Source organism: Schistocerca serialis, chromosome 4 (genome assembly GCF_023864345.2).
Source record: "Schistocerca serialis cubense isolate TAMUIC-IGC-003099 chromosome 4, iqSchSeri2.2, whole genome shotgun sequence".
In the NCBI taxonomy this organism is placed as follows: Eukaryota; Metazoa; Arthropoda; class Insecta; order Orthoptera; family Acrididae; genus Schistocerca; species Schistocerca serialis.
This window is the reverse complement of record NC_064641.1, coordinates 140,410,184-140,436,226: the sequence shown is the minus strand read 5'-3', so window position 1 is coordinate 140,436,226 and position 26,043 is coordinate 140,410,184. Positions and strand designations below refer to the sequence as shown.

The 26,043-nt window shown below is 43.1% G+C and overlaps 1 protein-coding gene across 1 annotated transcript in view; it reads left to right on the top strand.

Annotated features, from left to right (window-relative positions):
- LOC126473834 (WD repeat-containing protein 54-like) overlaps positions 1–26,043 on the top strand; it is a 63,732-nt gene that overhangs the window by 10,099 nt on the left and 27,590 nt on the right. Inside the window, exons 3-4 of the mRNA XM_050101159.1 lie at positions 16,353–16,566; positions 25,418–25,643. Of these exons, the coding sequence (XP_049957116.1) occupies positions 16,353–16,566; positions 25,418–25,643 (440 nt within the window). The remainder of the gene's footprint in view (positions 1–16,352; positions 16,567–25,417; positions 25,644–26,043) is intronic.

Here is a 26,043-nt window from a genome sequence, read left to right as displayed (position 1 = left end):
AGTTGCTGTACATGCTCCTGCCCTGTGCTGAAAGCTTCAAGTTCCTGACTGAAATGTGACACTACTGATTTTCTGTCTAGCTTGCTGAACATATAGATCTTTCTGCTTGGTTTAGTTGTACTTTGGTTATCATTGTTGCTGCTACTGCACCTGGTCACTAATACCAGTTTTGATGTGGACATCCTCAAAGAGGTCAAGTCTGTTCGTTGCCATTGGATCTAATATACTTCCATCATGAGTGGGGTTCCTAACTACCTGTTCTAGGTAGTTTTCAGAGAAGGCATTTAGTAAAATTTCACAGGATGTCTTATCATGCCCATTATAATGAAACTGTAATTTTCTCAATTAATTGTTAGATGATTAAAGTCTCCACTGAGGATTACATTATGATTATGATTGGGGAACTTACATACAAGTGAACTGAGGTTTTCTCTGAAGGTTTTGGTTACACCAGGAGATGAGTCTTGGGAGGGGGGGGGGGGGGGGGGCGGGGGGGTCAATGGCCAATAGAAAGATCCAATGATCCCTGGCATTGAGTCTTGTCCAAACAATCTCACGTGCAACTTCAATTTCTATCTTGGCGGATCTGAGCTTCTTCTGTACTATGATAAATACACCATCTCCATTTACCATTTGCATATTCTTTCGATGTACGCTTAAATTTACCCCAAGAATTTCACTGCTATCAATTGCAGTGTTGAACCAGCTTTCTAGTGATCATACCTAAAAACTAAAAACTTAATGGTGACCCTTGCAAAAAGGACAAAGAAGACCTTTCTCTAGTTCTCTCTGTAAATTAATTCAATGTGTTGTAATGAATTTCATCTCAGCCAATTGAAACAAGGAAAAGCAGTATCAGCTCACTAATGAAAGAAGTACCTTTGAGGCACAGAAGTCTTTATATACCACTTGGTGGCAGCCTCCTTGATTCTGACTGGCAGTGGTGGTGATTTTGATGGAATATTTTTGCATCACATAGAGTATGTATCTCATATTCATAAATGCTAACAGTAGTAACAAGGTAGCTTGTACTTTACCTTAAAATCTTCCTTAATATTGCTTTTTATCTGTTTCGTATGTCCTTGTTGTAAATAATTTGCTTTATATGTTACATGAAAAATTCTTTTACATAACTTTCTTTATATGTAAAATGATAAATAATGTAATTTTGGTGTTGTTTGTCCAGTCACAACACAGATCTTTTAATATAACCTCACATTAACTTTATAGGCGGCACATAGACACTAGAATAGATGTGGCAATGACAAGTGGATTTAGTTGACCATCTGATCACACATTTGTACTTATCTTTCTTGATGATTCAGCCAGCGCACTTTCATAAGCATCCGTTTCATTGACTTCCTTCTGGCTCTGCTGCGCCTGACTGTTGAACCAGTTGACAAGTGGCCATTATGTCTGGTGTTCAGAAAACAATTCTTCTCTTAAAATAAGGCTCCAAACAGCTGAGGCCCTGTGGTACTTAGTAGCAAACCCTGTTTGCTTAACATGTACTTTAAAGTCTCCATGAAAGAGAAGATCTATGTCATGAGTTTATTGAGAGGTTTATTGTCAAGGGCTTTGTGTGGTAGTAGGTAAGGGACGTCTTCTTCTTCTTCTTTCACTGGTGCATTGTCCCACCATTTCGCAGGGTCGGCATGGTTAGGATAGGATTTGGCAAGATTACGGTAAGTTTAAGAGGTGGCCAGATGCCCTTCCTGCCACCACCCCGTACCCCCGGGGGTGGAATGAGTGTACCCCAGCTGTCTGCATCTAATGTAATCCATGGAACAGTGCGAACATGTTCAGATGTCTATGAGTCGTGTAACAGAGGTGGAACATGAAGACCTGCCCAGTATTCACCTAGCAAAACGTGGAAAACTGCTTAAAAACCCCCATCCAAGCTGGCCGGCACACCAGACGATGTCGATAATCTGCCGGGTGGATACGATCCAGGGCTGGTGCGCCTACCCAAGTCCAGAAAGCATCACATTAGTGCTCTTGGCTAACCTGGAGGGTCAGGCAAGGGACAGTCCACATAAAATCAAAAGAGTGCAAAAACTACAGAATTTCAAACCCTTTTGATCCAGTGATCATTTGTTTTTAAAATTTCAAGAACCGAAACTGCTCATTTTTCTGATAGGGCCATGAAATCAAAATTATTAATGCTAAAAAAGCTGGAACTGATGCTATTGTAAAGTTTTTGGTGTACTTTAGTTTAATATGTAAGTTGATAATGCTGTAACATTTGCTTATTTTTGTGTAAGTATGGCAAAATGTGCTTTGGAAAATGTGAAACACATTCCTTTTGTTTTTTATAAAAAGAAGAAAAAAAATGTTTTGTCATGTGTGTCTTTTCAAACAGTTGTTTCAGTTTCAAGATGGAGAGAGAGTGGTTTATTCAGATATAAAATAAAGAATGTTAAGTTACATAAAAGAACAACGAGGTAGCTGTAGCAAACTATATTCAGTCTTTTCCTTGAAAAACGAAATCGAGGTATTTGTTTTACTAAAATTTGAATTACATATTTATTAATCCTAAGTATAAACCTATAGGATTAATAATACTATAAACTTCCCCTCATGAACCATGGACCTTGCCATTGGTGGAGAGGCTTGTGTGCCTCAGCGACACAGATAGCCGTACAGTAGGTGCAACCATAATGGAGGGGTATCTGTTGAGAGGCCAGACAAACGTGTGGTTCCTGAAGAGCTTCAGCAGCCTTTTCAGCAGTTGTAGGTGCAACAGTCTGGATGTTTGACTGATCTGGCCTTGTAACATTAACCAAAACAGCCTTGCTGTGCTGGTACTGCGAACGGCTGAAAGCAAGGGGAAACTGCAGCCATAATTTTTCCTGATTGCGTGCAGCTTTACTGCATGGTTAAATGATGATGGTGTCCTCTTGGGTAAAATATTCTGAAGGTAAAATAGTCCCCCATTTGGATCTCCAGGCAGGGACTACTCAATAGGATGTCGCTATCAGGAGAAAGAAAACTGGCATTCTACAGATCAGAGCGTGGAATGTCAGATCCCTTAATTGGGCAGGTAGGTAAGAACATTTTAAAAGGGAAATGGAAAGTTTAAAATTAGATATAGTGGGAATTAGTGGAGTTTGGTGGCAGGACATACAAGATTTCTGGTCAAGTGAATACCTAGTTTTAAATACAAACTCAAATAGGGATAATGCAGGTGTTGGTGTAATGACAAATAAAAAAAAAAATAGGAGTGTGGATAAGCCACTAGCAATGCATTATTGTAGCCAAGATAGACACAAAGCCCACATCTACCACGGTAGTACAAGTTTTTGTGCAAACTAGTTCCACAGATGATGAAAGAGACTGAAGAAATGTATGAGGCGATGAAAGGAAGAAGTCAGATAGTTAAAGGAAACAAAAATTTAATAGTCATGGGGGACTGGAATTCGATAGTAGGAAAAGGAAGAGAAGGAAAAGTAGTAGGTGAATATGGACTGGGAGTAAGGAATGAAACAGGAAGCCGGCTGGTAGAATTTTGCACAGAGCGTAACTTAATCATAGCTAACACTTGGTTTAAGAATCATGAAAGAAGTTTGTATACATGGAAGAGGCTTTGAGACACTGGAAGATTTCAGATAGCTTATATAATGGTAAGACAGAGATTTAGAAACCAGGTTTTAAATTGTGAGACATTTCCAGAGGCAGATGTGGACACTGACCACAACTTATTAGTTATGAACTATAGAATAAAACTGAAGAAACTGCAAAAATGGGAATTTAAGGAAATGGGACCTGCATAACCTGAAAGAACCAGAGATTGTAGAGACTTTCAGAGAGAACATTAGGGAACAATTGCCAAATACAGGGGAAAGAAATACAGTAGAGAAAGAATGGGTAGCTATGAGAGATGAAATAAAGGCACCAGAGGATTAAATAGGTAAAAAGATGAGGGCTAGTAGAAATTCTTGAGTAACAGATGAGATATTGAATTTGATTGATCAAAAGAAAAAATATAAAAATGTAATACATGAAACAGGCGAAAAGGAATACAAAAGTCTCAAAAATGAGATCGACAGGAAGTGCAAAATCGCCAAGCAAGGATGGCTGGAGGATAAATGTAAGGATGTAGAGGCATATATCACTAGGGGTGAGGCATAAAGGGATCACAAATTTAGCATTGGAGGGCAGCGTGGAGGGTAAAAATCATAGAGGGAGATCAAGAGATGAATACACTAAGGAGATTCAGAAGGATGTAGGTTGCAGTAAGTACTGGGATATGAAGAAGCTTGCACAGGATAGGGTAGAATGGAGAGCTGCATCAAACCAGTCTCAGGACTGAAGACCACAACAACAACAACAACAACAACAACAACAACAAAATATATACTGCGTACAGGAAAATCAGAGAGACCTTTGGAGAAAATAGAACCACTGGTATGAATATCAAGAGAGAAGATGAAAAACCAGTCCTCAGCAAAGAAGGGAAAGCAGAAAGTTGAAGGAGTATATAGAAGGTCTATATAAGGACGATGTACTTGAGGTCAATATTATGGAAATGGAAGAGGATGTAATGAAGATGAAATGGGAGATATGATACTGTGTGAAGAATTTGACAGAACACTGAAAGATCAAAGTCGAAACAAGGCCTTGGGAGTAGACTTCATTCCATTAGAACTACTGGGGAGTAGACAACATTCCATTAGAACTACTGGTAGCCTTGGCAGAGCCATCCTTTACAAAACACTACCATCTGATGAGAAAGATGTATGAGACAGGCGAAATACCCTCAGACTCAAGAAGAATATAATAATTCCAATCCCAAAGAAAGCAGGTGATGACAGGTGTGAAAATTACTGAACTATCAGTTCAATAACTCATGGCTGCAAAATACTAACACAAATTCTGTATGGACGAATGGAAAAACTGGTAAAAGGTGATCTCAGGGAAAATCAGTTTGGATTCCATAGAAATGTTGGAACAGGCGAGGCAGTATTGACCCTATGACTTATCTTAGAAGATAGAGTAAGGAAAGGCAAATCTACATTTATAGCACATGTAGACTTAGAGAAGGCTTTTGGCAATGTTGACTGGAAAACTCTCTTTTAAATTCTGAAGGTGGCAGGGGTAAAATACAGGGAGCGAAAGGCTATTTACAGTTTGCACAGAAAACAAATAGTAGTTATAAGAGTAGAGAAACACAAAAGGGAAGCAGTGATTGAAAAGGGAGTGAGACAGGGTTGTAGCCTATCCCCAACGTTATTCAATCTGTATACTGAGCAATGAGTAGAAGAAACAAAAGAAATATTTGGAGTAGGAATTAAAATCCATGGGGAAGAAATAAAAACTTTGTGGTTTGCTGATGACATTGTAGTTCTGTCAGAGACAGCAGAGAACCTGGAAGAGCAGTTGAACAGAATGGACAGTGTCTTGAAAGAAGGATATAAGATGAACATCAACAAAAGCAAAACGAGAATCGTGGAATTTGGTCGAATTAAATCAGATCATGCTTAGGGGAATTAGATTAGGAAATGAGAAACTTAAAGTAGTAGATGAGTTTTGCTATTTGGGGAGCAAAATAACTGATGATGGTCAAAGCAGAGAGGATATAAAATGTAGACTGGCTATGGAAAGGAAAGTGTTTCTGAAGAAGAGAAATTTGTTGACATCGAGTGTAGATTTAAGTGTTAGGAAGTCTTTTCTGAAAGAATTTGTATGGAGTGTAGCCATGTATGGAAGTGAAACATGAACAATAAATAATTTAAAGAAGAAGAGAATAGAAGCTACTGAAATATGGTGCTACAGAGGAATGCTGGAGATTAGATGGATAGATCACGTAACTAATGAGGAGGTACTGAAGAGAAATGGGGAGAAGAGAAATTTGTGGCACAACTTGACTAGAAGAAAGGATCGATTGGTAGGACAAATGGTTCAAATGGTTCAAATGGTTCAAATGGCTCTGAGCACTATGGGACTCAACTGCTGAGGTCATTAGTCCCCTAGAACTTAGAACTAGTTAAACCTAACTAACCTAAGGACATCACAAACATCCATGCCCGAGGCAGGATTCGAACCTGCGACCGTAGCGGTCTTGCGGTTCCAGACTGCAGCGCCTTTAACCGCACGGCCACTTCGGTCGGCTTGGTAGGACATGTTCTGATGCATCAAGAGATCACCAATTTAGTATTGGAGGGCAGCATGCAGGTTAATAATCATAGCGGGACACCAGGAGATGAATACACTAAGCAGATTCAGAAGGATGTAGGTTGCAGTAGGTACTTCGAGATGAAGAAGATTGCATAGCACAGGGTAGTATGGAGAGCTGCATCAAACCAGTCTCTGGACTGAAGACCAAAACAACAGTATAAACCTGATAATATGTTTCAGTAATAAAGGTAGCCTGACATAAAAATACTGTAAAGAGCTTCTACTAACACACATATTTTGTACAGTTGTTACATTCCAATATGTTATTGAAAATAACAGTGATAAAAATACTCAGAACTTGATTAAAAGTTTTCATAATAATAATAATAATAATAACAACAACACACACACACAACTTTATATACAATATTTATTGTTTTAATATTCATATAAGGTAAATTTGAATGAACAGTCAGTTTTCAGTAAGACATTCGTCACAGAAAGCATTAGATTATTTTCCATTTCTTTCTTTCTTTCTTGCTTTTTTTCTTTCTTTACATTCCTAATTGTAGTTTGGAAACAAATAGTTACATAATTATCAATAAAATTATAAATATGAAACAACAGTTTTCAGTGCAGGCAATTGTTTTTGAAATCATTAAAATTTGTTTTCTGACTTTAGTTCTTACACGTTGTTGTTTAGACACAAGTAGGTGACACAACTTTGTTACATTTTCCATACAATTTGTTTGTTTTATAGTCATTGCTTGCTGGACTGAACATAGAGTGCAAACATTTAGTCTGTTTTATTGTTGTTACTGTTTTTGATGCACTTTGCCACACATTCGGGGTATTGAATGTGCCTTACTATGTTCACCCAGATCTGGCACAGAAACAGCAGGCCTTGTGCGTATCAATAGTGTGAGGTTTATAACTTTCAAGCTCCAATAGGAGTAGAGATACAGATAAAAATGTTTTTTCCAGCCCCTGGCATATAAGCTGCCTGCCTGACAGGCATGTGTTGTGGGAACAGTATTGACTTGCCAAATCAACCTGTGCTGCAGGGCAGCCTGCATGTCAGGGGAAAGAAATAGTTTTCCAGGCCCCAACACATAGACTTCCCTGCATGATAGGCATGTTGTGTTGGAGTGGGAGTGGCCTGCTTTATCCACTGTTTTGCATGGCGGCTTGTGCATCAGGGGCAAATAAATGATTTTCAACCCCCTGGCGTGGCTCCTGCTCTGCATAACAGGTGTGTTGTTGGAGTAATATTGGTCTGCTTTAATGAGCTGGGGAAAGGTTGAGATGAACAGAGCGGGGGAGGGGCGGACAGAACAAGGGGGACAAGGATATGGACAGAGAGAGAAGAGGAGGGGGAGAAGCATGAGGCAGGCGAAAGGTATAGGGGGATAGTGGGCTAGCAGAAGGTGAAGAGTGGGAGACGGCAATGGAAAGAGAGGAGGAGGAGAATATGGTCAGAAGGAGGGAGGATGAAGATAAGGTGAGAGAGAGAGGGAGGAGGATATGGTCAGAGGGAGGGGGGTGGGGTGAAGATATGGTTAGAGAGATGGAGTTAAGGAAAAGGAGAGACAGACAGAGATGGGATGATAAGGTGGACACAAAGGGGGGACAGAGGTGATGTGTTCAGTATATGTGTTGAACACATACACAGAGGTAGCCCTGGGGAAAAAGCTAGTATGCAGTACAAATGGAAACTTCTGGAATATTGTGGAAAACTTTCATGACTCACCTGTTGGTTTTTTATTTGCATATGTTGTGTGCCTGTTAGCTGAGAAAGACTGTATGAAACGCCTTGCATTGAACTATAATCCAAAATCATTTGTGGCCTCTTATCAGCCCTGTCACTGATTTCATCATCATGGTGCAGTATGCTCATTAGTACAATATTATTGTAATAGAAATTATGATAGAAATATAATTGTTCACAGAAGTGACATTTGTGGAGTAAAATGAAGATCTATGAACCTCCTTGTTGATCATATTTTGTGCAAGCTCTGGCTTATATTTCCTTATAGTTTCCAACTTTGTTAATTTCTGTTTCAGAAGTTGTCCCAAACTGTATGAGATAAAAAAAGTTGTCACATATGGTATTCCGACCTTGCAACTCAGAAGTGAGATCAGCAATTACCCTCATTACCTGATTTTTTCCCTAGTGCCATTCTGCTCTCCTTTACTTTATAAATTTGGTCTTTCAGTACAAGTGAAAACTGCTGTCACAGCGTCCATATTTTGAGACCATATTTTGCAAGTTTACTTGAGATATACTGTTTGAATGAACAGCAACCTCTGAATGCTCCTCACTGCTTGTTGATAGTAACATTTTCTTAAAGATTGTAGAATTTATGATGTGCTTCTATCCTCTTCTCCTAAACACTGCAAAACGCAGCAAGTTTATTAGTTTGTACATTTTTCTCACAGTGGATTTCTTAGCAAATCACGAGACACACAATATCTTACAGGACATTTCATTTGACATAATTGCTTGAAATATTTTGTGCCCAGTATCCTTGTCCCACAAAGGTTTTGTAGAGTGCCATGTAATTGATATGCACCCCACAAGGAATACGAGTCCTAGTACGCAAGAAAAACAGAATAATCAAGTTTTGCAAAACAGAAGCATCAATTTTTGTCCATTGTTGACTATAAACTTCCTGCCCTGGCATCTCCAATATATAATTTTGAAACACTGTACAAAATTCTACTTCAAATGAACTTTTTACATAATTTATTCTGCTGGCTTCGTACCTGTTAACTCCTGCTATACTCTTGGTGGCATTCAAAGCTGATAGGCAGCCATGTGCTAGTGGGTCTAACTGCCATTCTGTATTCCCATTATTAGAAAGAAAAGACTGTACAGTATTTTGTACAAGTTGTGGACTGCCATCGGAATACTTACTGTCAGTGGCATTACTAACATGATCTTCAAATTTGGAAAGTGATCCTTAAGCTGCTGAGGAATTTATTAATTCTGCCACTCAACATCAGTCAGTGATGTAGTTACCGTACTGTCACAATTCAGATTGATTAGCAACAATAAAGATTCAAATAATTGAGGAGTATTAAACATTCCTTGGGAAGGAGTAAAAAAGTAATCCCATTGTTGTAAACACAGAGGCTTTGTTGATTTGGCTATGAAGTTTTCTCGACACAGTCCTTGTGTAAAGTAAACTGAAAGTTTTTTATGTTTTGTTCATTGTTCAAAGTAAGTTGGAACATTAAAAATCATTATTACCGTAAAGTGGAGATGCTGAGTCACAGTTAGGCACAACAATGAGACTGTCACAAAATGAGCTTTCAGCCGATAAGGCCTCCGCTATATGGTAAGTAGCAACTGTCAGTTTGATAATATTGTTTCAGAAAACAAACAAAAACCGACGTTAGAGGAACAGTAATCATATTTATGTTGGGAAATTGTTGCATGTGTCTCCAATAAGGTTTGTGACCAAGCTATTAAAATATTGCCAAGCATTTTTATATGCGTGTTGTTCATACATTCTCAGACAAAGTAACTGAAAATTTTGTAAAGTTATCTTGGTATTTACATAATGAGAAATGAAATTAATAACCATTTTTGGTCATATATACCTGAATAGAACAGGGTTAATGAACTTTAACTGCATTTTGGTTAGAGGAGTTTTAAGCAGTATTTTTTGTGACATGTAGAATAAAAATAAATAAAATGAAAAAGCTGCACAAGCAGTCACTTAAGCCATGTCACTTGCAGTTCCGTTTGGATGAAGAACTCTAATTTCTAAGATCGAGAGTCCTCTTCAAGAATGCAAGCTTTGAGCCACCAATTTTTGAGAACTGGCTGTACTAGTTAAGACAAATGTAACGAATCCGGCATCAGTAATGCTTAAATCTTCTGTGAAAGAATGCTGTTTAGAATTTACCATCAAGGAGTATGGTTTAATTATAGCCAGAAGTATAAACACTGAAACTCAAGAAGTATGGTATTAGTCTCTTGGCTGATATTTGAATTACTAAACTGGGACAATAACACTCCCCTTGCTAGTATCCTATGTTGTGCATAATTCAAAGTGGAAGCCAAGAATGGTTCCTTGAACAAAATCATACAGTTGCTTGAGTAACATATAATTTTCTAGTGCCTTTCTAAACTGGCTTCAGCAGCAAGCCTTTTGACAGAACTCTCTAATCTATTGCAAGCACTTTCACCCTGTGCTGTGACATAATAGTGCCATTCTGCATCAATATTCTAATTAGTCTTATAAAGACACGTGTTGAGGAGTTTTTTCCTGTTTTATATTTTGCAGCACAGTTGCCATAAAGGTAGAACATATAAAATATGTTAAGACAGTTTTTGCTTCAGCTCCAACTGAATGTTCCACCCCTATCAAACTACACTGTAAGTATGTAAATGTCTTTATATATGAATTATTTTTGTTGTTCTTAAATGGTAATGCAATGGTATGTCCAGTATCTTTGTAAAAGTGATCTATGGATTACGACTACTACTACTATTACTATTACTGAGATCAAGTTTGACTTCCAGATATTAAACTCAAGTGTATCATTTGTAAGTAATCATAAATGAAATATTACTTCAGATTTTTGAGTTCATTGTTATCCCTCGTAATACAGAACAAGAAGGTACAGTAGTCTTAACTGATGGTCCAGTGGTAGGACTGGATTTCATCTTAAATCACAAATGAGTAACTTTTAGCAAAATTATAGGTTATGAGTACTTCTGCATCTTGTAAGTTATTTTGTATAACCACAAATCTGGTTTGCCTCACTTTGTACACTGAAAATGAACTAACAATGAAAGCTGAGGACTGTTTTTTTTTTTTGTTTTTTTTAAAAGTCACTTCAGTGATGAGTCAACAAATATCTCCCTCCAGATGTTGTGGTACCCCTGAATGTATTGGCTGCACTCATTGATTGACTCCCTAACCTTTCCTACTTTTGAGAGATTTTAATGCCCTTAACTCCTTGTGAGGTAGCACCATGCTTACTGGCCGTGGCAGAGATGTCGAAAATTTACTGTTCCAACTCGATGTGTGCCTCTTAGATACTGGGGCCACCACGCATTTCAGTGTGGCTCATGGCAGTTACTTGGCCATTGATTTATCAATTTGCAGTCCAGAACTTCTCCCATCATCTATCCACTGGAGAGCACATGACAACCTGTATGGTAGTGACCACTTCCCCATCTTCGTGTCACTCCCCTGGTGTCATGCCCATGGATGCCTACCCAGATGGGCTTTAAAAAAGGCAGACTGGGTAGCCTTCACCTCTGCTGTCACCTTTGAATCTCGCCCATGTGGTGCCATCGATGTTGTGACTAAGCAGGTCTTCTCCCATCATCTATCCACTGGAGAGCACATGACGACCTGTGTGGTAGTGACCACTTCCCCATCTTCGTGTCACTCCCCTGGTGTCATGCCCATGGATGCCTACCCAGATGGGCTTTAAAAAAGGCAGACTGGGTAGCCTTCACCTCTGTTGTCACCTTTGAATCTCGCCCATGTGGTGCCATCGATGTTGTGACTAAGCAGGTCACTACAACGATCATTTCTGCAGTGGAAAATGCAATCTCTCTTTCTCTAGCGTGCCCCCAGTCAAAGACAGTCCTTTGGTGGGCGCCGGAAGTCACTGAGGCAGTTAAAGAGCGCCGGCGAGCTCTACTGCGACATAAGTGGCACCCTTCCGTAGAACACCTAATAGCCTTTAAGCGGCTATGTGCCCGCGTTCACCTGCTTATAAAATGACGGAAACAGGAGTGTTGGGAGAGGTACGTGTCGACCATTGGGTGCCATACGTCACCTTCCCAAGTCTGGACGAAGATCAGACATCTTTTTTGGTACCAGACCCCAACAGGTGTCCCTACTGTTAACATCAATGGCGTGCTCTCTACCAATGCAAATGTGTTTGCCGAGCACTTTGCTCGAGCCTCTGCGATGGAGAACTATCCCCCAGCCTTTCACACCCTCAAATGGCAGATGGAAAGGAAGGTCCTCTCGTTCACTACACGCCACAGTGAACCCTATAACGCCCCATTTACAGAGTGGAAGCTCCTCAGCACTCTTGCACATTGCCTCAACACAACTCCTGGGCCTGATCGGAGCCACAGCAGATGATTAAACATCTGTCATCTGACTACAAGTGATATATCCTTGTCATCTTCAACCGGATCTCATGCAATGGCGTCTTTCCATCGTAATGGTGGGAGAGCACCATCATTCAGGTGCTAAATCCCGGTAAAAAGCCGCTTGATGTGGATAGCTATCAGCCCCACCAACGTTCGCTGTAAGCTGCTGGCTTGTATGGTGTGTCGACGGTTGGGTTGGGTCCTGGAGTCACGTGGCCTACTGGGTCCGTGTCAGGGCGGCTTCCGCCGGGATCACTCTACCACTGATAATCTTGTGTCCCTCGAGTCTGCCATCCAAACAGCCTTTTCCGGAAGCCAGCATCTGGTTGCCATCTGTTTTGACTTATGTAGAGCATACAACATGACCTGGCGACAGACAACCTGGCAACAGCATATCCTTGCCACATTGTACGAGGGGGGGGTCTCCGGGGCCCGCTCCCAATTTTTATCCAAAAACTTACTGTCGCTCCGTACTTTCCATGTCCAAGTTGGTGCCTCCCATAGTTCCTCCCGTATTCAGGAGAATGGCATTCTGCAGGGTTCCATATTGAGTGTATCTCTATTTTTAGTGGTCATCAATGGCCTGGCAGCAGCTGTAGTGTCGTCGGTCTCCGCTTCTCTATATGCAGATGACTTCTGCATTTCGCACTGCTCCTCCAGTACTGGTGCTGCTGAGCAGCACCTACAGGGAGTCATTCACAAGGCACAGTCAAGTCATGTGTCGTGCACTTCTGTCAGCATTGTACTGTTCACTCCGAACCCAAACTTTATCTTCATTAGGATCCACTCACTGTAGTGGAGTCGTATTGATTCTTAGGACTGGTTTTCGATGTCCGATTGACTTGGCTACCTCACCTACATCAGCTTAAGTGGGATTACTGGCAGCACCTCAATGCTCTCCACTGCCTGAGTAACACCAACTGGAGTGCAGATTGCTCTACACTGCTGCAGCTCTACAGAGCCCTTGTTGAATCCTGTATTGACTATGGGAGTCTGGTTTACAGTTCCGTGGCACCCTCAGTGTTGCATTTACTGAACCAGTGCACCACTGTGGTGTTCGCCTAGCGACGGGAGCTTTTAGAACAAGTCCAGTGACCAGTGTCCTGGTGGAGGCCGGAGTCCCTTCATTGCAGAAGCGACGTGCACAACTCCTCACCAGTTATGTTGCACACACTTGTAGTTCTCCTGAGCATCCAAATTATCATCTCCTTTTCCCACCCGCAGCAGTTCATCTCCCTCATCGGCGGCCCAGGTCAGGGTTCACAATTGTGATTCACGTGTGATCCCTTCTCTCTGAACTGGAGTCCTTTCCTTTACCACCTCTACTTGAGATCCATTCACGTACATCTCCATGGTGTACACCTCAGCTGAAGCTTTGTCTGGACCTTTCGCGTGGCCCTAAGGACTCCGTTAACCCCACCGCTCTCCACTGTCACTTCCTCTTGATTCTTGACGTGTTCCGGGCCTCTGAAGTTGTTTACACTGATGGCTCAATGGCTGATGGTAATGTTGGCCTCGCCTATGTCCACAGAGGCCATATTGAACAGCATTCCTTGCCCGCTGGCTGCAGTGTATTCACTGCAGAGCTTTCGGCTGTATCTTGTGCCCTTCTGTACATCCGTTCATGTTCTGGTGAGTTGTTTCTTTTGTGTTCTGACTCCCTGAGCAGCTTACAAGCCATCGACCAGTATTACCCTCACCATCGTTTGGTAGCGAACATCCAGCAGTCCATCTCTGCCCTAGAACGGTCCAGTTGTTCAGTGGTGTATGTGTGGACCCCAGGACACGTTGGAATCCCAGGCAATGAACTTGCTGACAGACTAGCCAGACAGGCTACACGGAATCCGCTCCTGGAGATGGGCATTTCTGAAACTGACCTGTGTTCTGTCTTACGCCACAAGGTTTTTCGGCTGTGGGAGACACAGTGGCATAACAGTATGCACAACAAACTGTGTGTCATTAAGGAGACTGTGAATGTGTGGAAATCTTCCCTGTGGGCTTCTCGCAGGGAATCTGTTGTCCTTTGTTGCCTCCACATTGGCCATACATGGCTCACACATGGTTACCTCCTCCATCGCGAGGACCCACTTCAGTGTCACTGTGGCTCCCAAATGACAGTCGTTCACCTCTTGTTGGACTGCCCACTTTTAGCTGCTCTGTGGTGGACCTTTAACTTTCCCAGCACCCTAACTTCGGTGTTGGGCAACAACTTTAGTTTTACGTTTTATTCGTGAGGTTGAGTTTTATCATTTGATCTGAGTTTTAGCCCATGTCCTTTGTCCCTCTGTGTCCTCCACCCTAGGGCTTTTAGGGTGGAGGTTTTAATGTGTTGCAGAGTGGCTGGGTTCTCCTTTTATTATTCTCATGGTCAGCCAGCCATAGTAATCTGCTTTCTTGTTTTTAATCTCCTCTCCCTGTTTCTTGTGTGTCTCTGTGGTTTTCTTGTCCTCTTTTGTCCATTGTAGTGTTTGTTGTCCTCCCGTCATTCTTCCGGTTCTTCCTTTCTTCTGTTATTGTGCCGTACATCTTCTTTGTTTTCTTCTTTCCCTTGGGTAATTGTTCTACTGGAAAGAGTCCCTTTCCCCCCATTTTAAACCAACCAACCAACCACAACTGGTCCCACTTTTGCACATCCTTGTCTGATTCAAACCAATGTCCACACATGTCTTTCTTCAGGTCACCAAAGATGTGAAAACTACACAGTGAAAGATCTGGGGTATATGGAGGCTGCTGCAGTGTTTCCTAACCAAATCAACGAGGCATAGCCCTTGTCATAGTGCTGCACATTGATTCTGATCCCATTGTTGAGGAACTCAATTAGCAGAGTTGCACAACAATGCCTGGCCCCACAATGTCAATCAGCAAATCCATTATCTTGCAACTCTGCTTGTTGAGTTCCTCAAACGTGGAACCACAATGAATGTGCAGGCGCCGTGAGTACACTTTGTAGAAACTGTGATGTGCCATAACGTCGAAATGCCCAAGAATGCTGTCAGATGAAGTCATCATGTTGCACAATAATGCCCGCTCCACCCTGCCAATCAGACAAAAGCTACACTTTAGTGATTTGGTTGGGAAACACTACAACATCCTCCCTACAGCCCAGATATTTCATGATGTGGTTTTCACATCTTTGGTGACTTGAAGAAAGACACGCATGGTGTCAGTTTCAGTTGGACGAGGAAGTGCAAGAGTGAGTAGGGCTGTGGATCCATCAGTACGGACCACATTCTACGAAACAAGAATTGGCCATCTCGTCTCCCAGTGCGATAAATGTCGTAATGATAATTACTTTTGAATGGATCCATTCCATGGTCTCGTTGTGGCACGTGTTCGGTTTTCATTTGACTGCTCCTTACACATGGTTCAGCAATAACATCAGTATCCAGTTGCAAATGACGCACCCCTCCTCCCACCCTCTCAAACTGCCAGTTACCAGTTTGCCATCATACACTGAAATAAAGAACATGATTCTAGTGATCTATCCCATCCCCTCCCAAAATAGTATTCCAGTGCACATCTTATCTACACAATATCCTACTATGTCCTTACATTATAACTATCCCCAAGAGTTGCCACATAAGTCATATGGAAGATACAGTGTAAGACCTGCCCACTGCACCCACGTGCACATGCTGCTACAGTCCAAGCTTATCTTATCCTGTCAGGGGCTGGACCACATTTGAAAGCAGTCATGTAATATACTAGCTCTACCATAATTTTTGTGAAGCCCCTCCCACTCTCTGTGTCATTGTGCACTGAACATAACTCCCTCCGCCTGAGGCCAGAACAAGCTCACTGTAGACACATTGCTATTGCATGCACCTGCTGCCTCTCCCTCCCAGCTGTCGGTCACCTTTCCGCATCACTATCTCCCACTCCCCACTTTGTTTCTCCCCTCGCCCACTCCACGTGCCACAACCTGTCAGCCCAGTTGAGCTTACATTATTTACGTTCCTCCAAGGACTTTCCATTAGCATAGGTAATATAGACAAAATGTAGATTTCCTTCTAAAATTCATCTTTACTAATGAAAACCATTTTTAAAAATGTAGTCAAGTAAAATACATGGAAATTGCAGTACTTATTTGTGTTCAACACAGGGAACAGTTCGGGCTATATCTACATATTTTGCTATCCAGATGAGGAGAGTTGTCAGGTACTGGAAGTAGTAAGGCTCTTTAAGGCACATGATCAGGCAGTGATCTCGTTAGAGAGTGGCAGAAAAACGATGATTTCCACTGATAACTCTGGTGTTATTACAATATGGGCAATCGACGACAGCATGAGCCATCTTGCTACTATTCCCAGCTTCAGGTAGGTTTAATTGTAGCTTGAACCATGTTAAAAATAGGCCAGCAGTAATTTTGCAAAAAATACATAACGAAAACAGTCAAAAATGTATGAATTTTAACACAACACCTGTGTTGTGACAAATTCAATAGCACTCAGGTGCAAATGACATTGATACGGATTGAATTGCAGTCTCTTTACAGCATTTTGTAATCTTCCTCTAGTTTCAAAATAAGGTGCCATATTTTGACCATTTTGGGCAGCAGTCAGTACATGCCACAGTCTATCTGCAATAATATTACATTTAAGTTCTTGTATTGTTGTAATTTGGTAGTTGAAACTGTATGGCACAAGGGGCTCACTAGGGCAGGCTGCTCCAGCTCAAGTGCGCACTCGTGGGCAGTAGGGCACTCTGGTGGGCAGGGGTGGCAAACTGCTGCCATGCAGACAGTCAGGGAGCCTGGCTATGTCCTGTATGACAGCACTGCCATAACTGAGCACCTGTAAGCAGGGGTGTCCAATGACTCGCACATGCACAGAAAGTGTACAGTAGAGCTGCCTGACAGGTAGCCAGTACTAACTGTGCCTGCCTGCATGTGAGCTGTAAGCTACTCATGAGGACCATGCCACATGAGGAACAGCCTGTCCTAGATATCAGCTGACTTACAAATTGAATACCTGTATTTATAAAAATGCCTGCATCATTATTGTTCCATGTCCCAGTTTTTACTTCTTTTCCCAGCATTCAAACACTCTTCTGTCAAATTTTATGCCCAAGAAAAGCACAACATTGAAATGGAAATGCTTCAAAAGAAATTTAAAGCAATAACACCTCCTAATAATGGCGAGGAACAACATTAAAGTTTATCATCTCAAAGTGTGGGTGAGTGGACAACAAAACAGAAATAAATGATAAACTCATGGAGCATTCATGGTGATAAAAAGAGTATGAAGCAGTCAACTTATCCGAGGGCAGAGACATGTGAGGTGACGCAGCATCTGTTGCAACATCTGTTCTGTTTTTGTAAAGTCTTTCAAGATTTGTTGGGGAAAGAGTGTTATACACTAGATCATCTGTTTAGAGATGAATGAAAACTATAAAATGTTACCCACAGTAATATTAGCATTGCAAAATAACATGGGTGATCATGAAATAACTTGCTAAACTGTGAAGAACATTGCAGAACTGAGGACCTCACTGTAGTGAATAACTGCCTTTCAAATTTGGCAAATGCTTTCCCAACCATGAAGACATTACTAAAAAGTTTTGTTGCTCAGATTCAGGCAGATGGTAGAATTTGTCCTTAACAGTGGTGATCTGGTAAAGATGACTAACAAAGCTGTTAACAGGTGAACACTGCTTGATGACAAGTGTGATGGTAATGTACATAGGTGCTGCACAGGAGCTTCACTCATCAGCACTTGAAACTGCGTTAACATATTTGGAGCAGCAACCTGCAGCCTCTGTAATTACATCTGCATACTTAAAAGAAAGTGGGGACTACCCAGCTTTCAAGAGACCCTAAGCAGACAAAAAGGAAAAAACTTACAGAGATTTTAAAGTCTCAACAGTTTTGTTTTTTAATTACAGTGTCAAAAGCTTGTTTGTAAGGTTGTGTGTATGTAGGTACCAATTGCTTATTACATTTTTGTAGTTGTTTATTGTTATTATTACATTCATATATACGTAATTTTTTCACAGAATTAAGGGTTTTCTGTTACAAATAACTATGTATCTAATATATGTAGTACTAGTTTTGCTTCTTTTTTAATTTTTTGATTATTATTATTATTTCTGTGGTGTCACCGCCAGACACCACACTTGCTAGGTGGTAGCTTAAATCGGCCGCGGTCCATGTAGTACATGTCAGACCCGCGTGTCGCCACTGTGATCGCAGACCTAGCGCCACCACCAAGGCAGGTCTCGTGATACGAGAGAGCACTCACCCCAGTTGTACGAGAACCTAGCTACCGCCCAGTTGTACGAGAACCTAGCTACCGCCCAGTTGTACGAGAACCTAGCTACCGCCCAGTTGTACGAGAACCTAGCTACCGACCAGATGTACGAAGCCTTTTCTCTCTCATTAGCCGAGAGACAGAATAGCCATAAGCTAAGTTAATGGCTACGAACTAGCAAGGCGCCATTTGTATCAGTGCCTATAGCTTACGAGTATTCAAGAGAGATGTATTCCAAGGACTAATAAAAAGATAAGTAATAAGCATCTACATACTTTTCTTCTTATTCATTTAATAGTTCTCATGTTCCAGACTTCACGCCCGTCGGCGTTAGCCTTGCGTGCACTATCGGCTACAGCGTTAGTCTAGAGTTCATTTTCAGCACTCTCAACTTCACGGTGTTGGCCCAGCTACCGACACAACATTTATTGGCGACGAGCAAAAGAGTTTGTATTAATTCGTTTACAACATTGGCGACGATTTAAAGTGTTCTGATTGCTTACATTTAATTGTGTCATGGCTTCGCCACATTCTCCAGATGTACTGTCCGAATTTTATCGCTTGCAGAATCAGCAGACGCAGGCGTTACTGGATGCCCTTGGACAGCTCGTCCAGGGTCAACGTGCGCTGCACACCGATGCGGCCGCCGCCGCTTCTTCGCTACCGCTGCCACTAAACGCTGTTGCACCTCCCTTTCGACCATACGTGGCAGCCGATGAGACGTGGCAAGAGTGGTCTCGCCAGTTCAACTTCCACCTTGCTGCCTACAGAATTCAAGGTAATGAGCGGCAGCCGTTTTTGCTTTCTTGTGTCGGTGTGTCCACATACCGTGTGATAGTGAAATTGTTTCCCCGACGCGACGTAGCAACTCTGTCCTACGAGGAAATTTTGTCTGCATTAGATGCCTATTTCAAAGAAACAGTTAATGTGGTTGCAAAACGGTATACGTTCTTTCGTACAAAACGTACGGCCGGTCAAACTAATAGGGAGTGGGTAGCAACATTGCAAGGACTTACTAGGGACTGTGCCTTTGAATGTGACTGTGGTCTTTCTTATTCAGATACAATGGTGCGTGATGCAATTGCACAGAACGTTTCTGATGTTCGCATACGGGAGCAAATTTTGAAACTAGTTAATCCCTCCCTTCAACAAGTGATAGACATATTGGATAGACAGGACACACTTGACTGTGCTCAGGAATCTTTTGAAACTTCGCCAGCCGTGTGTAACATTAACCGGCCCGCTGGACGCGCTGCGCGGCCCGGTAACCGGGCCTTGCGCACGTCGACACAGCGACCGCCGCGTGCTAAGCCAGGTGTGCCGCGCCAGCCCACAAATGCAGTGAAATCATGCCCGCGGTGTGCTACTAGACATTCGCGTGAACATTGCCCGTCACGCCTAGCTATTTGCTTTTTCTGCAATAAGAAAGGACATGTTCAAAGTGTTTGCCGGCAAAAGCTCAGATCAGACAATCACAATCATTCCAGGCCCTTTGCTTCGCGCCGGAATCGAACCAAGGACACTCAGGCTCGTGGACCTTCGCCTATGGACATTCATGTCGTTAATTCCGCTTCGTCCAGTGACACTTTCTCTAACAGTGACTGTGTTCGTCCCACAAAAACTGTGCGTCGACGTCGCCGGAAATCACGTCAATTAGCAAGTGATTCTGTACCAGTGTCTGTTCCAATTGCACAAAACAGTCGCTCTTGTCGTCAGCAGAACAATAAGCTTTTTGTGGACTTAGACTTTGAAGGCAAAGTGATACCATTCCAGCTCGATACCGGAGCTGCAGTTTCATTGCTCAATCACGACACGTACAAACAACTGGGCAAACCTCCGTTGCGTTCCGCAAATGTTAAGCTAACTACATATTCCGGACAGAAAATTCCTGTGTTAGGACGGTACAGCCTTCTTGCAACATACAAGGGACAAACAAAACTTGTGTCATTTTACGTTCTTCGTTCTTCTTCTGCAGTGAACTTGTTTGGGCTCGACTTGTTTCAGTTGTTTAACATGTCTATTGTAAATCAGGTCCTATCAGTGAATCAGACTGTGCCTACAGACAGTGTTTCTCGGCTGTGTGACGAATTTGCAGACATTTTTGCACCGGGCTTAGGTTGCGCTAAAAACTATGAAGCACATTTAGAACTGAAGGTAAACGCGCAACCGAAATTTTTCAGAGCGCGCAATGTTCCCCACGCATTGCGTCAGGAGGTCGCAAGAACGTTGAACAATGTAGAATCACAAGGTGTGAGTGAATGTGCGCAATGCCTCTTTCATTTCAGCTCCGCTTCATCGCTTACGCCGTACGGGTGTTCAGTTTCTCTGGACGACGGAATGCGAACGCGCCTTTCGCCAGTTGAAATCGGCGTTGCTTTCTAATACTTGCCTTACGCCATTCGATCCCCAGAAACCCCTTTTGTTGATGGTAGATGCATCGGATTTCGGGATCGGTGCGGTGCTTGCGCACAAAGTTGGCTCCCATGATCGCCCTATTGCCTTTGCGTCCAAATTGCTCTCGTCTGCGCAACGAAATTATTCACAGATAGAGAAAGACGCTTTGGCTCTCGTGTTTGGTGTTACTAAGTTCCATGATTTCTTGTATGGTCGTCACTTTACCATCATCACAGACCACAAACCTTTGACATCGCTTTTTCATCCGACCAAGCCTGTACCTCCGCGTACAGCGCAGAAATTCATTCGCTGGTCTATTTTCCTCTCGCAGTACCGCTACGATATCTTGTATCGGTCCACTGCTAAGCACGGAAACGCCGATGCGTTGTCCCGTTTGCCTGTTGCTGAGGATAAAGCATTCGATTCTTCCGAACTTGCTTGCATGTTCATTGATTCGGAAACCGATGAAGTGGTCGACTCGTTTCCGATTGATTTTCGTCGTGTCGCTACAGCTACAGCTGCTGACCCTGTCCTTGCTACTGTTTTGCGTTTTGTTGCTACGCAATGGCCTTTGTCAAAGTCTCGGATCGAGGATCCGTTGGTTCGCCAATTTTTTGCTCACAAGGAGAGACTTTTTGTTCGACGTGGTGTTTTGTTGTTGCGTTCTGATAATGATCAGTCCAGAGTCGTGGTCCCACGTTCGTTACAGTCCTCTGTTTTACGGCTTCTTCACCAAGGACATTGGGGTATAGTGCGAACGAAACAACTTGCTCGTCAGCACTGTACTTGGTTCGGAATCGATGCTGCGATTACGCATATGTGTTCTTCGTGCCCGGCGTGTGCCGAACAACAGTCCGCACCGCCGCGGAAAGTCTTTGCGTGGCCAAAAGCCACTTCCCCTTGGCAACGCTTGCACATTGATTTTGCTGGTCCATTCTGGAATGCTCGATGGTTGGTTCTGGTCGATGCCTTCAGTAATTTTCCTTTTGTTGTCCGGATGTCTTCCACGACGTCCTCCGCCACCATCCAAGCGTTGTCTGCTATCTTTTGCATTGAAGGTCTTCCGCAGACTATTGTTTCCGACAATAGCCCACAATTCATGTCCGCAGAATTTCAGTCATTCTGCCAGGCCAATGGTATTCAACATCTGACATCCGCGCCGTTTTCGCCTCAGTCCAACGGTGCCGCTGAACGATTGGTCCGGACTTTCAAGTCACAGATGTTGAAATTGAAAGAGTCGCATTCTCGGGAGGACGCATTGTTGCTCTTTTTGTCTTCGTATCGCTCTCAGCCCCGAGATGGTCGCTCGCCGGCTGAGTTGCTCCACGGTCGTCCTCATCGCACCTTGATGTCTTTGCTGCATCCGCTGCATCAGGTTCCTGTGCAGCGGCAGACTCCTGCTTTTGCTCCAGGCGACGTTGTATTTTATCGCAACTATCGAGGTTCACGGCGTTGGCTCGCAGGGCGCATTCTTCGCTGCCTCGGCCGCGCGATGTATTTGGTTTTGGGGGCCTCTGGTGAGGTGCGTCGGCATCTCAATCAGCTGCGCCTCTGTCGTCGCTCGGGTTCTGCCGCTCCCCGTCTGCTTTCAGCGACGGTGCCGTCCGGTCAGCGCCCTGGGGACCCATCTACTGGCTCGCCTCATCCCCAGGTGTTACCGACGATGCCTTCCATTTTGCCCCATGGCGCCGCGCCGCCGCCGCCGCAGCAGCAGCAGCCGCCGCCGCCGCTTGTTCTCCCGCCGGCGCCGCCCGCGTTCGACGCTTCGTTGCAGCCGCCAAGCGCCTCCCAGGGTCACGCGCCGCCGATCGCTTCCCGTGACCAGCTGTCCTCCGCCATGGAACTTCCGCCCGCTCCGGACCACATGACGTCCTCGCGCGTCGGCTACCCCGACGCAATGGAGGTTGATCCTTCGGGCACTCCTGTCTCTTTACGGGCGCATACACCGCATGTTGACGTGCACCCTGGACTAGTTTTTCAGGCGTTTCCTAGCTCCCCTCGGACCGTATGGCCGGGTGCGGGTGGCACAGCCTCGCCTGTTGTTAGGCTCCCCACCTCATCGCATACGTCAACATGTGGTCCTCCCCACGGCGGGCGGAAGCCTTATCTCACGACCGTTCGCCGATTTGCGGGGGAGGAATGTGGTGTCACCGCCAGACACCACACTTGCTAGGTGGTAGCTTAAATCGGCCGCGGTCCATGTAGTACATGTCGGACCCGCGTGTCGCCACTGTGATCACAGACCTAGCGCCACCACCAAGGCAGGTCTCGTGATACGAGAGAGCACTCACCCCAGTTGTACGAGAACCTAGCTACCGCCCAGTTGTACGAGAACCTAGCTACCGCCCAGTTGTACGAGAACCTAGCTACCGCCCAGTTGTACGAGAACCTAGCTACCGACCAGATGTACGAAGCCTTTTCTCTCTCATTAGCCGAGAGACAGAATAGCCATAAGCTAAGTTAATGGCTACGAACTAGCAAGGCGCCATTTGTATCGGTGCCTATAGCTTACGAGTATTCAAGAGAGATGTATTCCAAGGACTAATAAAAAGATAAGTAATAAGCATCTACATACTTTTCTTCTTATTCATTTAATAGTTCTCATGTTCCAGACTTCACGCCCGTCGGCGTTAGCCTTGCGTGCACTATCGGCTACAGCGTTAGTCTAGAGTTCATTTTCAGCACTCTCAACTTCACGGTGTCGGCCCAGCTACCGACACAACAATTTCATTGCAGTTATCTGAGGTTGTTCCGGCCATGACTGTCTTGGAATACTAGGATTCCGTTGTAGTAATATTACAGCATTTTGATTCCTCCGTTCTTACACTCTTTTGCATAATAAGCAAAAAATTAAAAAAGAAGCAAAACTGGTACTACATATATTAGGTACATAGTTATTTGTAACAGAAAACCCTTAATTCTGTGAAAAAATTATGTATATATGAATGTAATAATAACAATAAACAACTACAAAAATGTAATAAGCAATTGGTACCTACATACACACAACCTTACAAACAAGCTTTTGACACTGTAATTAAAAAACAAAACTGTTGAGACTTTAAAATCTCTGTAAGTTTTTTCCTTTTTGTCTGCTTAGGGTCTCTTGAAAGCTGTGTTGTCCCCATGCTTTTAAATTGCTGTTCAGCCCCTTACAAATGTATTACACTGAAGTGCCAAAGAAACTGGTATAGGCATGCATTTTGAAATAGAGATACATGTAAACAGGCAGAATAGGGCACTGGAGTCAGAAAAGCCTATGTAAGACAATAGGTGTCTGGCACAGTTGTTATATCAGTTACTGCTGCTACAATGGCAGGTTGTCAGTATTTGAGTGAGGCTGAACGTGGTGTTATAGTCAGTGCACGAATGATGGGACACTGCATCTCCAAGGTAGTGTGGATGTGGGGATTTTCCTGTTATGACCATTTCACAAGTGTACCGTGAATATCAGGAATCCAGTAAAATGTAAAATCTCTGACATTGCTGTGGCCAGAAAAAGATCCTGCAAGAACAGGGCCAATGACAAATGAGGAGAAATCCTTCAATGTGACAGAAGTGCAACCCTTCCGCAATTGCAGATTTCAATGCTAGGCCATCAACAAGAGTCAGCATGCGAACTGCTCAATGAAACATCATCGATATGGCCTTTCAGAGCTGAAGGCTCACTTATGTACCCTTGATGACTGCACGACACAAAGCTTTATGCCTCGCTTGGGCCCATCAACATCGACATTGGCCTGTTGATGACTGGAAACATGTTGCCTGGTTGGACGAGTCTCATTTCAAATTGTATAGATCAGATGGCCGTTTATGGGTATGGAGGCAATCTCATGAATCCATGGATCTGTTCAAGCTGGTGGAGGCTTTGTATGTGGTGGACCATGTGCAGTTGGAGTGATATGGGACCCCTGATAAGTCCAGATATGACTCTGACAGGTGACATGTATGTAAACATCCTGTCTGATCACCTGCATCCATTCTTTTCCATTGTGCATTCAGACAGACTTAGGCAATTCCAGCAGGACAATGCAACACCCTACATATCCAGAATTGCTACAGAGTGACTCCAGGAACACTTTTTTGAGTTTAAACACTTCTGCTGGCCACCAAACTCCCTAGACATGAACATTATTGAGCATATTTGGGATGCCTTGAAACATGCTGTTCAGAAGAGATCTTATGGATTTATGGACGGCCCTGCAGAATTTATGGTGGCAGTTCACTCCAGCACTACTTCAGACATTAGTCGAGTCCATGCCACGTCGTGTTGCGGCACTTTTGCGTGCTCCCGGGGGAATTACACAATATTAGGCAGGTGTACCAGTTTCTTTGGCTCTTCAGTGTATAATATAGATCTGTTCCTCTTACCTGATGGACCTGGCTGAAAGCTCAGGAAATTCTGTATTCGAATCATCCTTTTTTATGGTCTGATAAATTCATTTTTTTAAAAATTGTTAGCTAGTAACAATCTATCTCTTTTTGAAAGATTATCTATTGCTAACTGTTAAGTACATGCTTTCAGTTCAGTTTGCACGTCTTTGGTGAACTGTGACAGTGTGGTAATTGCGGGGTATCTCTCTGGCCACCTCCGCCTATTTGAGAGCCCATCTGGTCAGCTTCTTTATGATGTGACAGCTCATGCACGTCCTGTCACAGCTCTCGACTTTACACCTGAAGCTGGATTATTGTTATCTGTATCGGAAGATTCTTTTATAAGAATCTGGCAGTTGGAACCCGGTGATAAATTGGTAAGTATTGCAAGTATCAGATTGCTAAAATGTTGCTTAGGTCAGTAAGACTTGTATCTATGGGTACTTCATCAAAAAATCTGTATAGCATTGTCTCATCTTTAACGTGCAGACTCTCCACCCTATGAGATTAAAAAGTAACAACTTTAACAAAATGACATGCTAATGAATAACACATTCATAGTATATACTGGGCTTATTAAAACCGATGTTTTAAGCATAAGTAATCAAATGTCTGTCCATTTTATAAGGAACTACAAAAGCTGATGGACATGATAAATAAAATTGGCTTTATTTGTAAAAACAGTAATTAAAATGCAATGGTTTGACATAAATCTTTCCATAAGTTGTAGGGACAGAAGGAGAATCTTGCCTTGGCAATATGGGTACCATCTAAGGG